Raw genomic sequence first — 12740 nt, 5'->3', positions numbered from 1 at the left:
CTTTAAAGGCGATTTTCTCAATATTTTGATTTTTTTGCACCCTCAGATTCCAGATTTTCTAATAGTTGTATCTCAACCAAATATTGTCCAATCCTAACAAACCATACATCAATGGAAAGCTTATTTATTCAGATGTCAGATCATGCATAAATCCTAATTTAAAAAAAATTGACCCTTATGACTGAGTTTGTGCTCCAGGGTCACATTTCTTCAGAAGATTTGGAAAAAAAGCCATTTGGACCGCATTAATAATAGTGCTTTTTTGGCATTTTGGAGCTTAAAAAGTTTTAGTCCTCATTCACATGCATTATGTTGAAAAGAACAACCAGAATGTTCTCCAAGACGTACAAATTCATACAAATTGGCCACTAATTCGTCAAAATATAAAAATAGTGCCCTTAGAATTTGAAGGAACAGACAAAAATGTACAGTTTTGCTTCAGAAGCAGAGTCATTTGGACCACTTTAATACCGATCTGCCAAAAAGAAAAAATAGTTGTGAAAAAGTTGAAAAGATCTGTCTGTTTCTTTCAGAAACCTGGCTATTGGCATTGGCATTCAGAACTTTCCAGAAGGCCTTGCTGTGAGTCTCCCGTTGCGAGGTTCTGGGGTGTCCACATGGCGATCCTTTTGGTGAGTCCAGACAGAAACACATTAACATCCAAAACCTAGTGAGCTGCCTGCATCGGTGCCCTTTTAAGGTGTCTTTGGCACTTCCAGTGCAAAGGCTGCTCCGAGCAGTTTAGAGACTGTAATTTGCAGATAAGGTGATCCTAGATGCACTGCGCCAAGCTCAGTGGAAAAAAATGTTGACTGATAAGCCTAATCTGTTTTATTCAATTGGCTATGGTTTGGGGTCCAATTCATTTGGTAAACAGCCTTATTGGTGTAAAATGTATCTTTGTAAAACTTTTTAAATCTGTCAGCTATGAGGTTCATTTCACTAACCTCATTGACAGATATGGAGTTTTTTGGATGGCCAATGCCGGAGTTTGCAAGTTTGCGAGGTTTATGGATTTAAATATTTATTACATATTCAAAGACTCACTTGAAGTATAAAATTGCCTATTTGTTAAATGCCAAAAATGTGTGAGAAAGTATCATAGTATTTGCTAGTAATTACTAATAATTAATTGTTCAAGTCTCGCTTCCGACACTTATCAGACAATCAGGATAAAAAATTTAATAAATAAATAAAAATGACTGTTTAAGTCCCACTTCTGACACGTATTGGCCAAACAGAAAAGCATACTTAAAAACAAACAAGCAAATATTACTGTTTATATCCTGCTTCTGACACTTGTTGGCCAAACAGAAAACTTAATTTGAAACAAACAAACACATAAATAAATACTGTTTAAGTCCTGCTTCCAACACTTATTGGCCAAACAGAAAAAAACTTAATATAAAAATAGAAAGAAAGAAAGATTATAGGAAAATATAGAAAGAAAGAAAGAAAGAAAAAAAGAAAGAAAGAAAGAAAGAAAGAAAGAAAGAAAGAAAGAAAGATTACTGTTTAATTCCCACTTCTGACACATATTGGCCAAACAGAAAAATGAAAAACAAACAAACAAATAAATAAATATTACTGCTTAAGTGCCGCGTCTGACACTTATTGGCCAAAAAAAAAAATTTGAATAAATAAATAAATAATTACTCTTTAAATCATGCATCAGACACTTATCGGCCAAACATAAATTTGAAATAAATAAATAAATAATATTTAAGTCATGCTTCTGCCACTTATCCGCAAAACAGAAAAACTTAACAAAAATAAATACATTTTTAAAAATTACTTTTTAAGTCCTGCTTCTGACACATATTGGCCAAACAGAAAAAATAAAAACAAACAAACAAACAAATAAATAAATACAAATGACTGTTTAAGTCATGTCTGTTCTGACACTTATTGGCCAGACTGAAATTTTAATTATAAATAAATAAAAAAATATTACTATTTAAGTCCTGCTTCCAACACGTATCGGCAAAACAGAAAAACTTAAAAATAAATAAATAAAAAAAATCTGTTTAAGTCACACTTCTGACACATATTGGCCAAACAGAAAAATTAAAAACAAACAAACAAATAAATAAATACATTTTACTGTTTAAGTCCCGCTTCTGACACTTAAAAAAAACGTAATTTACAAATAAAAATAAATAAAATAAATGTAAATGTAAAATTATAATAAAAAGCCAAATTTCGGCTAATATATCAGTCTTGGCAATATATTGGTCAGCTACTAGTTAGGATGCTGTCTTAGAAGGAAGCTGCTTATGTAGGCAGCTCTCTAGGTTTTGGACCAAGGCCACAGTCACAAACATTTATTGTGGTCTATTTGTCTTAATTTATTCCTAATATGTCCTGATTGGTTTCTGAGACGTTCTAAAGCCTGCTAATGGAAGAGTTCAGAGCGCTGCAGTGTTTTATGTGTGTGTGCCTCACAGGTACGGGCAGCTGAGTGGGATGGTGGAGCCTCTGGCGGGGTTGCTAGGGGCCGTTGCCGTGGTGCTGGCGGAGCCGTTGCTACCGTACGCTCTGGCCGTCGCTGCAGGAGCCATGGTGTATGTGGTGGTGGATGACATCATTCCTGAAGCCCAAGTCAGGTGAGCAGCAGCACAGTGAAAGACTGCCGATGCTCACATGCCACTGAATGTGTGTTTCTTTCACAGCGGGAATGGAAAACTGGCCTCATGGGCGTCCATTCTGGGCTTCATCGTGATGATGTCACTGGACGTGGGGCTTGGCTGAGCCTTTTCATTGGACGAATCTTCGAATGTCAGCTGATTGCACTGAAAAAAGTGACCAAAGCAGCCTTTCTTCTCGGTGTATAGGTTTATTGATCAATGGAATATTTTTCTACTTAATGTATTTTATGTCTTTTTTTTTTGTTATTTTATTTGTTTTATATGGAAGCCTGTTTCTGCCACTGGTTAAAAAATAAAAAAGGTAATTGCAACTTTTTATCTCAAAATTCTAACTTTATTTATTTATTTATTTTTTTTTGCGAAAAAAAGTCAGAATTGCGAGTTATAAAGTCACAATTTGGTGAAATAAAAGTCGCAACTGAGAAATAAAGTCACAATTGTAAGAAAATAATCTTTGTCCCTCAAAATTGGACTTTGTAACTCACAATTGCGAGTTTTTATCTCACAATTCTGAGAAAACAAGTCAGAATTACACGGGGGAAAAAAAAGTCAGAATTGTGAGATAAAAAGTAACAATTTTGAGAAATAAAAGTTCTAAGCAATTCTAAGAAATTGTTGCAGTTGTAAGAAAATAGTCTTTTTTTCCCTCAGAATTGGACTTTGTAACTCACAATTGCAAGTTTTTATCTCACAATTCTGAGAAAAGTCAGAATTACAAGAAGAAGAAAAAAAGTCAGAATTGTGAGATAAAAAGACAATTATCTTTTCTTATTTTTTATTCAATGGCGGAAACAGGCTTCCATAGTTTTATGAATGACTCACGGACCACATTTATTCAGACAGGGCGGAAAGATTGATTGCAAAATACTTGAAAAATTATTCAAACTTGAATGAGTGACTCGAAGGGTTGTTTAGGTGTGTGTGTGTGTGTACATGAGTGTTTCCCGTCATTAATTTAAAGACCATATGTTCTCAATATTGTTGTGCACTCATTTGAATGAAAGGCAATGATGACTAAGTAAATTGGATGTTTTTGAGCTAGTCTTTCCAGTCAGCTGTTTGCTTTCAAGTTATGAAATGAAGTTGTCATTTTATGGACAATGTTATGTTTTTTTTTTTTTTAATTGCTTATGATTACAGATATGCAACAGGACTATGAATAATAAGGTGAAATGTAAGGTAAAATTCACACGTGTAAATGACGTAAAATGATTACTGAACAACCCATTTGTGTTAATTTGTTCTGCATTGTGTGTGAACTTTTTCATTTCATTGCTCAAACGAAGAAAGAAGTAATAAACTGATTTTCTAACTGCTGTTGTTTTGGGGCTAACTGATGTCTTCTGGCACAGATTGTTACTTTAAGAGTAATTTAATATTTTCATCTCACACAGGGAATTCTGGGAATGACAATTTACATTTTTAATGTAAATTATACGATGACCTGTTCTTTTTCACTTTTAAAAACTGTAAATTTAATATTTCACTGTACAAATACATAAAATGTCCTTATTTCAGGTTTTGACCGTATATCACAAGGGAACAATCTTTTGCCGTTAAAATTTCAATAATTTTTTACAGTGTGGTTTTGCATCAAATGCATGGATTTTGACATTCTTGACGGTAATTACAGGTGCATCTCAATAAATTAGAATGTCGTAGAAAATTTCATTTATTTCAGTAATTCAACTCAAATTGTGAAACTCGTGTATTAAATAAATTCAGTGCACACAGACTGAAGTAGTTTAAGTCTTTGGTTCTTTTAATTGTGATGATTTTGATTCACATTTAACAAAAACCCACCAATTCGTGTGCATTGAATTTATTTAATACACGAGTTTCACAATTTGAGTTGAATTACTGAAATAAATGAACTTTTCCACGACATTCTAATTTATTGAGATGCACCTGTACATTAATCAAACTCAACAATTCAACACTGTTATCCAAGAAAAAATTATCAATAATATTGTTATATTATATTATATTATATTATTTATAGGCAATATTTGGTCCCAAACTAGCTCTGAAAGCTTAGTTTCTTTTCCCCGTTTCTTTTTTAAATATAATATTTATTTTAATATTAATTGCTAAAATGCTACATAAAATCACACAAATCTGTCCCAAAGGTTGGTAACATGTTTAAAAAAAATAGCAGCTTTAATAGATAATAAGAACAGCACATTTCACAGATTGACATTTGAACATTTTCTGGATGATAATTACTTCAGACTCTGCTTTGTACTCTGTATTCATGGAAAGTGCCAAAAGTGTTTCAGTCAAAATAGTATATGAACTACGGAAACCCATTGTTTTGCTCTTGAAGTGGCCATTAGTCTTGTGGTTTCCTCTTGCAATGTAGCTAATCTACAACAACATGTTACTCCTGTGCATTAATGCAAAATCTTTTCCCTGGTGTAAATTTTACAATGCACATAGAGTTAGAGTTCTATTTAGCCCGTCTGAACTTCAAGTGATCTAATTTTTGTCCTCCACCGCATAGCTTCGGTCTTTTGTTCAAACTGCACATTTACTTCTTCGTCCATCACTTTGTTGCATTATCCTACAGGGCGACCAAAGAAACTGAATGTCAAAATCCCATATACCAGTTGAATATGCTTCTCCATAAGCTTCTTACCGAGCTCAGCTGGATCGCATATTTATAGATCACACAATGCATTGTGGCAGCAGTTTGACGTGAACCGCAATGGATTCAATTTCAGCCCCTAAACTTTCTGATTATGCCGAGGTGGATAAGAAGGTTGCAATCAATACTTCATCACATTAGAAGCCTTACTTAAAGGGGTCATAGGATGCTACATGCACTTTTACACAGAAATGTGTGTTGGCAGTGTGTGTACACAACCACCCTATAATGATAAAAATTACGTTTGTTTCTGAAGGGAATGCGCCCCCGATCTACATAAATGCGTCTATGTTCGCGCGAATCATTCATGATCCAGCCTCATCTACAGAAGAAGTGAGTATAATGTTTTGTAATGAATCTTTGCAAATGGCCTTTACTAATAATGTGCTAATTAGCAAGTTTCCCGATGAATGCGGCTAAAGTAAACAGTCTCTCTAACAGCGGCTGGAAGAGAGGGGCGGGGTCAGCAGAGCTCATTAACATTCACGATGAATAAAGTAAACCGTCTCTCTGAGAGTGGCTCGGAAGAGAGGGGCTGGGTCAGCAGAGCTCATTAACATTTAAAGGAAAATGCTACAAAACGGCTTGCTCTGAAAATAACTGTTTTTGACGGTAAAAAGGTGTTTTTTACACTACCATTGAGAAATTTTAACCAAACTATGTTATAGAATTTTCATTAAGACCCCAAAGAATCATATCAACGTGTGGAAAATGGGCATCCGATGACCCCTTTAAAATAATTAATTGTTGATCCCTCATTGTTCATTGGGAGACAGACCAACTGCTTGCACCGAAGTGCCCTTCATCTGTCTTTTGTTGAGTCAATAGAGCTCTGTTCTGAATGTTAACTCCAGACTGGAGATGGTTATTTCAATTAACAAAACTGACCCTGTCTTGAAAGTCACATCAGATATTATAAATGAACCGCACTGACTGAGTTTGTCATGTAAATGAAACCACTTACTGTAGAAAGCCAAATTTTTTTAAAAAGCTCAGTTTTGAATAAATGGCACACAACAACTGTTTATAAGTCATGCCGCCCTCATCACCCTGACCCAGATCATGAAGAAAGAGGCCTTTTTGTTGTGTTTTTCACATAACCTGGAATAGTGGGCTGCAGTCTTATGAGCTGTGGTTTTGGTTATGGCATGTGTTGGGGTTAAACAGAGAGACGGCTCACAATGTCTTTGTGTTTGGTCACACAGTAATGCAGCTTGGACGAGCTCACCAACCAAGAATTATATGTGTGGGTGAGCACGTATTCTTCAATAAATCATTGCTTTTGACCACATACGCACTAACTCCTACAGATTTATTTCACTATATAGTGTTGTAAAGCAAATAATTCTATCAAAGCTAAATCTGAATATATAATAAATCATAAATATGCAGCTAGTAAAAGTTATTTTGGTGTATTTGTACAAACATCCTCCTTCAGCTGGTGCTTCACGTGTCTTTTAGCTGTCAAACTTTACTGGTTTTGATCAAGTAAGCGTCAGAATAAGTGTAAATGCTTACTTCATAAACATTTTCAACAAGTAGATCTGAATGTCCTAAAATTATTAAATGTGTGACAGAGCTGGATTTCTGTGATTATAGCTTGGGAGAGCTTTAGAAATTGGAATTTGGCAACACATAATTCTTCTTAGAAAAGCATGCTCCATTTCATTAACACATGCTTTCAGTCATTAAAATAAAAACAACAACTTTAATTTTATATATATATATATATATATATATATATATATATAAAAAGTTTGGGGCAAACTACATCTCCCATGATGCAGCGTGCTGCTCTGAGCGCTTGTGCGCTCCTGTGGAATGAAGGGCGCACTTGTTGAGTTTGGGAACTTTCAGAGGCTTGAACTTCTCGCGTTGGACGCAGCGGAGCTCTCGCATCATCATCTAGGACTATGTTTTTCTCTGTCGAAGTGTATGTTGATTGTCTTGAGTGTTTTACGCGTGCATCGTTACAGCGCGCAGGAGGATTAAATAACATTACTGCGAGGACGAAGACGTGCCTTTAATAGATTCATATCTATAGGAGAGTTCATGTTTGGTGGAGAGGTATGGGACGCTTTACTGAAGGACGTGTCATGTCGCTATGGGACGATTTATGGACTATCATTGGACTTTAAAAGAGACTGGAGAACATCGATGCTCTGCCAAGGTAAGAGATTATTGCATCTTAAAAGACATGCTAGAAAAAGGCTACAGTATTATAAACTGCTGACTGTCACACTGAAAGCCTCACTTTGACTTTATTCTTCAATGGCTCAGATGAAACACACTTTGTGTGCTGTAGTGGACTGATGTGATGCACCTGCGCAAGCTGCCCTCAAAATGATTATTATTTCCTCCCATCTGTGGTATATGATAGAGGTGTTTGCACTGCATATGATTTATAATTGTCTAATGTAAAATTAGTTTGACGAGTAACAGCCTGTCTTATGAGGATGGTGTGATTCCTTGAGGTTGTTTAATTACGTGTGTTTTCAATAGAAGAGATCAGCTCACTCACTTAAAATTATTATTTTTGAAAGAATGCAATGATTTTAACAACCGATTTGAATCGTCACATATTTGAATCGATTTTCAACCGGCTCGCGGTTAATCGTTACATCCCTACTGATTTACATGCATTTCATGTAAGTACCTACTTTTTGTCCATATAAATATCAGAATTTGCACCAAATTGCATATTTTTGTTCAGTTTTGAGCCAGTTTGAGGTGTTTTTCCCACCATATTCTCACTATATCAGACTCTATGAGCCATAAAAGAATGCATCAAATATGATACAAAGCATAAAACAGAAACACATATGCAAACTTTTTATGAATATTTAAAAAAATATATTTTTTAAAGGTTCCATAAAATGTTACATTAAAAAAAAATCTGACTATTATTTCATACAGGGTTAACATCAAAACTTTGGTTAAAATGTAATGGTTTTAATATGTTGTAACTGGTATTTTTGTAATTTATTTTATTTTACTAGTTCTTTTAAATGATGCTGTGCAAGTCATTTTAAGGCTCAAATTCCATGTAGTCTCTAAGTTAATCTGGGCTCATAAAAAAACTGCATCCAAAATATTATAACGCACTTTGAAAATATTGGTTAATATATGTTAATGCATCATTAATATTAGACATACCGATAGTAGATGAGATATCATATAGCCTTAATAGTGTATATACCATATATATATATTGGAGAACATCGATGCTCTGCCAAGGTAAGAGATTATTGCATCTTAAAAGACATGCTAGAAAAAGGCTACAGTATTATAAACTGCTGACTGTCACACTGAAAGCCTCACTTTGACTTTATTCTTCAATGGCTCAGATGAAACACACTTTGTGTGCTGTAGTGGACTGATGTGATGCACCTGCGCAAGCTGCCCTCAAAATGATTATTATTTCCTCCCATCTGTGGTATATGATAGAGGTGTTTGCACTGCATATGATTTATAATTGTCTAATGTAAAATTAGTTTGACGAGTAACAGCCTGTCTTATGAGGATGGTGTGATTCCTTGAGGTTGTTTAATTACGTGTGTTTTCAATAGAAGAGATCAGCTCACTCACTTAAAATTATTATTTTTGAAAGAATGCAATGATTTTAACAATGCAAAGATTTTTTTTTTTTTTTTAGAGCTGAGATCTTTTCTTGTTAAGTTGGGTGATTGAATACGTTTTTTTTAAATGTTGTGTTTCTTTATTATTTCTAAATTCTGCCACTATATTGAATGAATCTAAAAGTCAGCTAAATGGCAGCGTTCATTGTGACAACTTACCCCATATAGTATGACAAAATGCAATATGAAGTGTGTTTCCTGCTGTTGAATAGCATGTCTAAAGAAATGTATATAGCGTATTTTACTTGATAGAAATGCAAAACATTTTTTTAATGATGATGATGATGATTATTATTAAGTTGAGTCAGCATTAAAAAATGTTCGTACCATTACAAACTTTAAGGGGGGAAACATTTTATCGGTATACTTTTTGTTCTCAAGAATAGCATTTGAGTGGATTTGAGATCAATTTTCAGTTTGATGGGTCATGCATAAAGGTTTATATTGCTGGCAAGGGACTAGATCATTTTGTGTTGCTACGTCGATTCTCAAAAACTAATGTTTATATATTAGTACCTCAAGAAAGTTAGATAAAGAAGATAAACAATGCAAAAACTAATGCCATTTCCGCTTAAATAAGTAAATACTGAAACTTTAATGGCCACTTCTATTCTGGACAGTTGCAAAAAAAACACATCTACATCTTCAGCAGTCTGTTGAGCTGTACAGTAAATAGAGCCCACTGATTGGCTGGCAGAAAGTGCATCAATCCTTTGATTGGTGTAATCAGAGAACCAGTTTCCTTCTGTCTCACCTGGGCAACTGATTGGATGAGAGACCAGAAGCGTTAAAGTTCAAGTGTAGGGCAGCAGATCAACCTGATGGACTTTACACACTGACTTCTGCTGGTCTCTGCTGGTCTGTTTCAGTGGTGCAGTCATTAGTCCTGAATTTTAGGATGATCCTTCATCAGTCTGTTTGTCTCCATCTGCTGGTAGTTTGCTAGCACTTCCACCGCTTTTATCTTTTTCTCTATTTCTCTCCTAACTGGGGTTGAATGGGCATATATTGTGTGATTTATGGGTATATTGCTGCCAGAAATGTGGTGAATATGTGACAATGACCGTGTTTTATTTGATGCATTGTAGAGTCATAAATGCACATTTGACTGTTAATATATATTTTGTTTATAGTGTACTGTAGCTCTGCTTGGCCATATGCACTTTTCATCATAGCTTATGCAATCCTGACGTGAAGTATTTGCTCTCATTATTTTAGTACACATACGATTATTAATCGTGAGGATTTTCTTGAACTAATGCTCCCTGAAGATCTCCTCTGAGGTCAATACATCACGACTGCGCCAGTGCTGTGGGCTTATAATGAAAGTAATGATGTGCACTGTTTGTAACTGATACTGGTCATTAGGACAGTGTTTTATGGGCTAATATGGATTGTGTTTCTACGCAGGGTTTGGAGTGTTTTCAAATATGAATCGGCTAATATTTTCCATGTGTACTCTTTGAAATATTTTGAAAAGCTTCATATTTCGTATGTCCTGTGAGCTTCACTTACTTTGAATGAGACCTGGCAATGTTGAGACATATTTACACACATTTAAATGTTTTAATAATGAAATGATTTTTGATCATTTTTGTACTTTTTTGGGAAATTGTCCCCACCTTTTTACACTTGAGTTGTTTCCAGTCTGGGAAAAAGCTTATAAATCTATCAGTATGCTATATTACTACCAAATATTAGCTTCAATTTTTAAATGTTTTTTTTCAACTTGTTTTCTTTAAATTAGCACAGGTTTTGTATTTCTTTTTGGAGCCAGGTTGTATACACAAGATGTTGAATTGGATATTCAAGACTCACATATTTATTGAAAGGGGAAGAGAAACCAATTTGTGTCTTGTGTAAAAAGTGTAAAACATTTTTTATTCGAATATTCATTGCCCAATTTTTAATGACATTAGACAACGTTTTTACTCAGAAAATATACTAAAATAAATTTTTAAAAAGGTCTCTCTCAGAAGAATTTTAGAATTTTTATTATCGATTAAATTGAAAGATTCTATATGATTTTTATCAGTCCTATTGTTGTTACTAGTATGTTTTTTTGTATAGTGACCTCACTGATCTCAGCTCATGCACATTTGAGTAAATTATTATTACATTTGAGAGTATTATCCACAAATAATACTTTGTTTCACTCGAAAACTGAGGTGCATAAGATCAGATCAATAAGGGCTTACGACCAAAATAAATACAAAACCTGTGCTAACTGAAGATAAACAAGTTGACTCAAAGATTGAATGTAATATAGCAGAATGAGAGATTTACAAGCAGTTTTTAAAAGGCCGGTCAATATTGATCAAATCAAGGATTTTCAGCACAACGCAAGGGTTAAACATACAACCAAACGATGCCATGTGATGTAGCATCATGCTATTTGAAATATTAATTACTGCGTAATTTCAAACGCAATAAAACCTGTAAGGAAAAAAAAAAATCTGAAAAATTTAATTTTCTGCCAGGACATTATTTATTGAGTTACGGACATACTATTAAAAATTAATAATCAATACATATTAAAAATCAATACATTTGATCTTCATATTAATATTAATGTACATTAGTACATTATTTTACTGACTTTGTCTAGTGTTCAGGGTGTCTGTTCCAAACACAGCCAGAAGATAGCAGCAGAGCTCTATTACTAAAACCACTGGAGCAGGAGGTCATGCAGAAGCAACACGTTTGTACATCTGGATTGTCTGTATCTCAATGTGTTAGAAAATGAATAAGCACGTGACATCGGTAGATCACAGCACATTTTGACACCATTTAAACATCTCACCAAAATCGTCTCTTCTCAGCTGTATGGATTCAAGTGTCTTTTTCCACTCTCTTGTGTTTGCAGGTATCAGTGATAACAAGTTTCTTCACCTACTTCTGTCACATTTTAATCATACTCTTAAATCCTCTGGATTACAGTAATATCTCAGTGTTTTAGTTCACGCTCAGCAGTCATGCTGAAACAGCATGCAGATGTGAACTGCTTACTTGCAAAGACGTTTTGAAGTTCAACCAAATAAAGATTAAATCATTGTATTTAATTTGACCAATTTAGACAGACTTCATGTATATACATAGGTTATATCTCCTATGATATATATACTGTATTAGTGCTGTCAAACAATTAATCGCGATTAATCGCATCCAAAATAAAAGTTTTTGTTTACATAATATATATGTGTGTGTACTGTGTATATTACTATGCATATATAAATACACACAGATGCATGTACATATTTAAGAAAAATGTTATATTTGTATATTAAATATATTTATATAAATTATATAAATATTAATATATACATGTAAATATTTTCAAAATATATACATGCATGTGTGTGTATTTATATATAAATAATAAATATACACAGCACACATACATATATTACGTAAACAAAAACTTTTATTTTGGATGCGATTAATCGCGATTAATCGTTTGACAGCACTAATATATATATATATAATTTGTATGTGTGTGTGAGTGAATGTCTTGAATTCATTCTAAAATACTTTCTCAGACATTTTATCCCTTAAAGGCAGATCATTGTTCAATATTTCATCAGTAGCTGGAATAGTAATGATGAACGAACTGCTAAAACTTTCAGTGCAGCAAATCTCAGTGTTTCTTATCTAATGCACATGCAGCTGGTTATCCCACAGGCAGTGCTCCAATTGTATTTTATTATAAATCTTTGGTTTTAACCTTTTGTCCAGAAGGCTTTGGAGGTGTTTCTTAACGTTAGTCTTCATTTGTTAGCAGCTTTGTGAGGGCGGGCTGGCTTTAGA

At 34.0% G+C, this 12740-nt stretch overlaps 1 protein-coding gene across 1 annotated transcript in view; it reads left to right on the top strand.

Moving 5' to 3' along the window:
* Positions 1–2921, top strand: part of slc39a11 (solute carrier family 39, member 11) — a 107285-nt gene extending 104364 nt beyond the window's left edge. Inside the window, exons 8-10 of the mRNA XM_016440830.1 lie at positions 534–632; positions 2448–2606; positions 2673–2921. Of these exons, the coding sequence (XP_016296316.1) occupies positions 534–632; positions 2448–2606; positions 2673–2751 (337 nt within the window). The 3' untranslated portion in view covers positions 2752–2921. The remainder of the gene's footprint in view (positions 1–533; positions 633–2447; positions 2607–2672) is intronic.
* The last annotated feature ends 9819 nt before the right edge of the window (positions 2922–12740 follow it).

This window comes from Sinocyclocheilus anshuiensis, unplaced genomic scaffold (genome assembly GCF_001515605.1).
Source record: "Sinocyclocheilus anshuiensis isolate Anshui unplaced genomic scaffold, SAMN03320099.WGS_v1.1 scaffold454, whole genome shotgun sequence".
In the NCBI taxonomy this organism is placed as follows: domain Eukaryota; kingdom Metazoa; phylum Chordata; class Actinopteri; order Cypriniformes; family Cyprinidae; genus Sinocyclocheilus; species Sinocyclocheilus anshuiensis.
The sequence above is the reverse complement of the archived record's forward strand: the minus strand, read 5'-3'. Positions and strand labels throughout refer to the sequence as shown.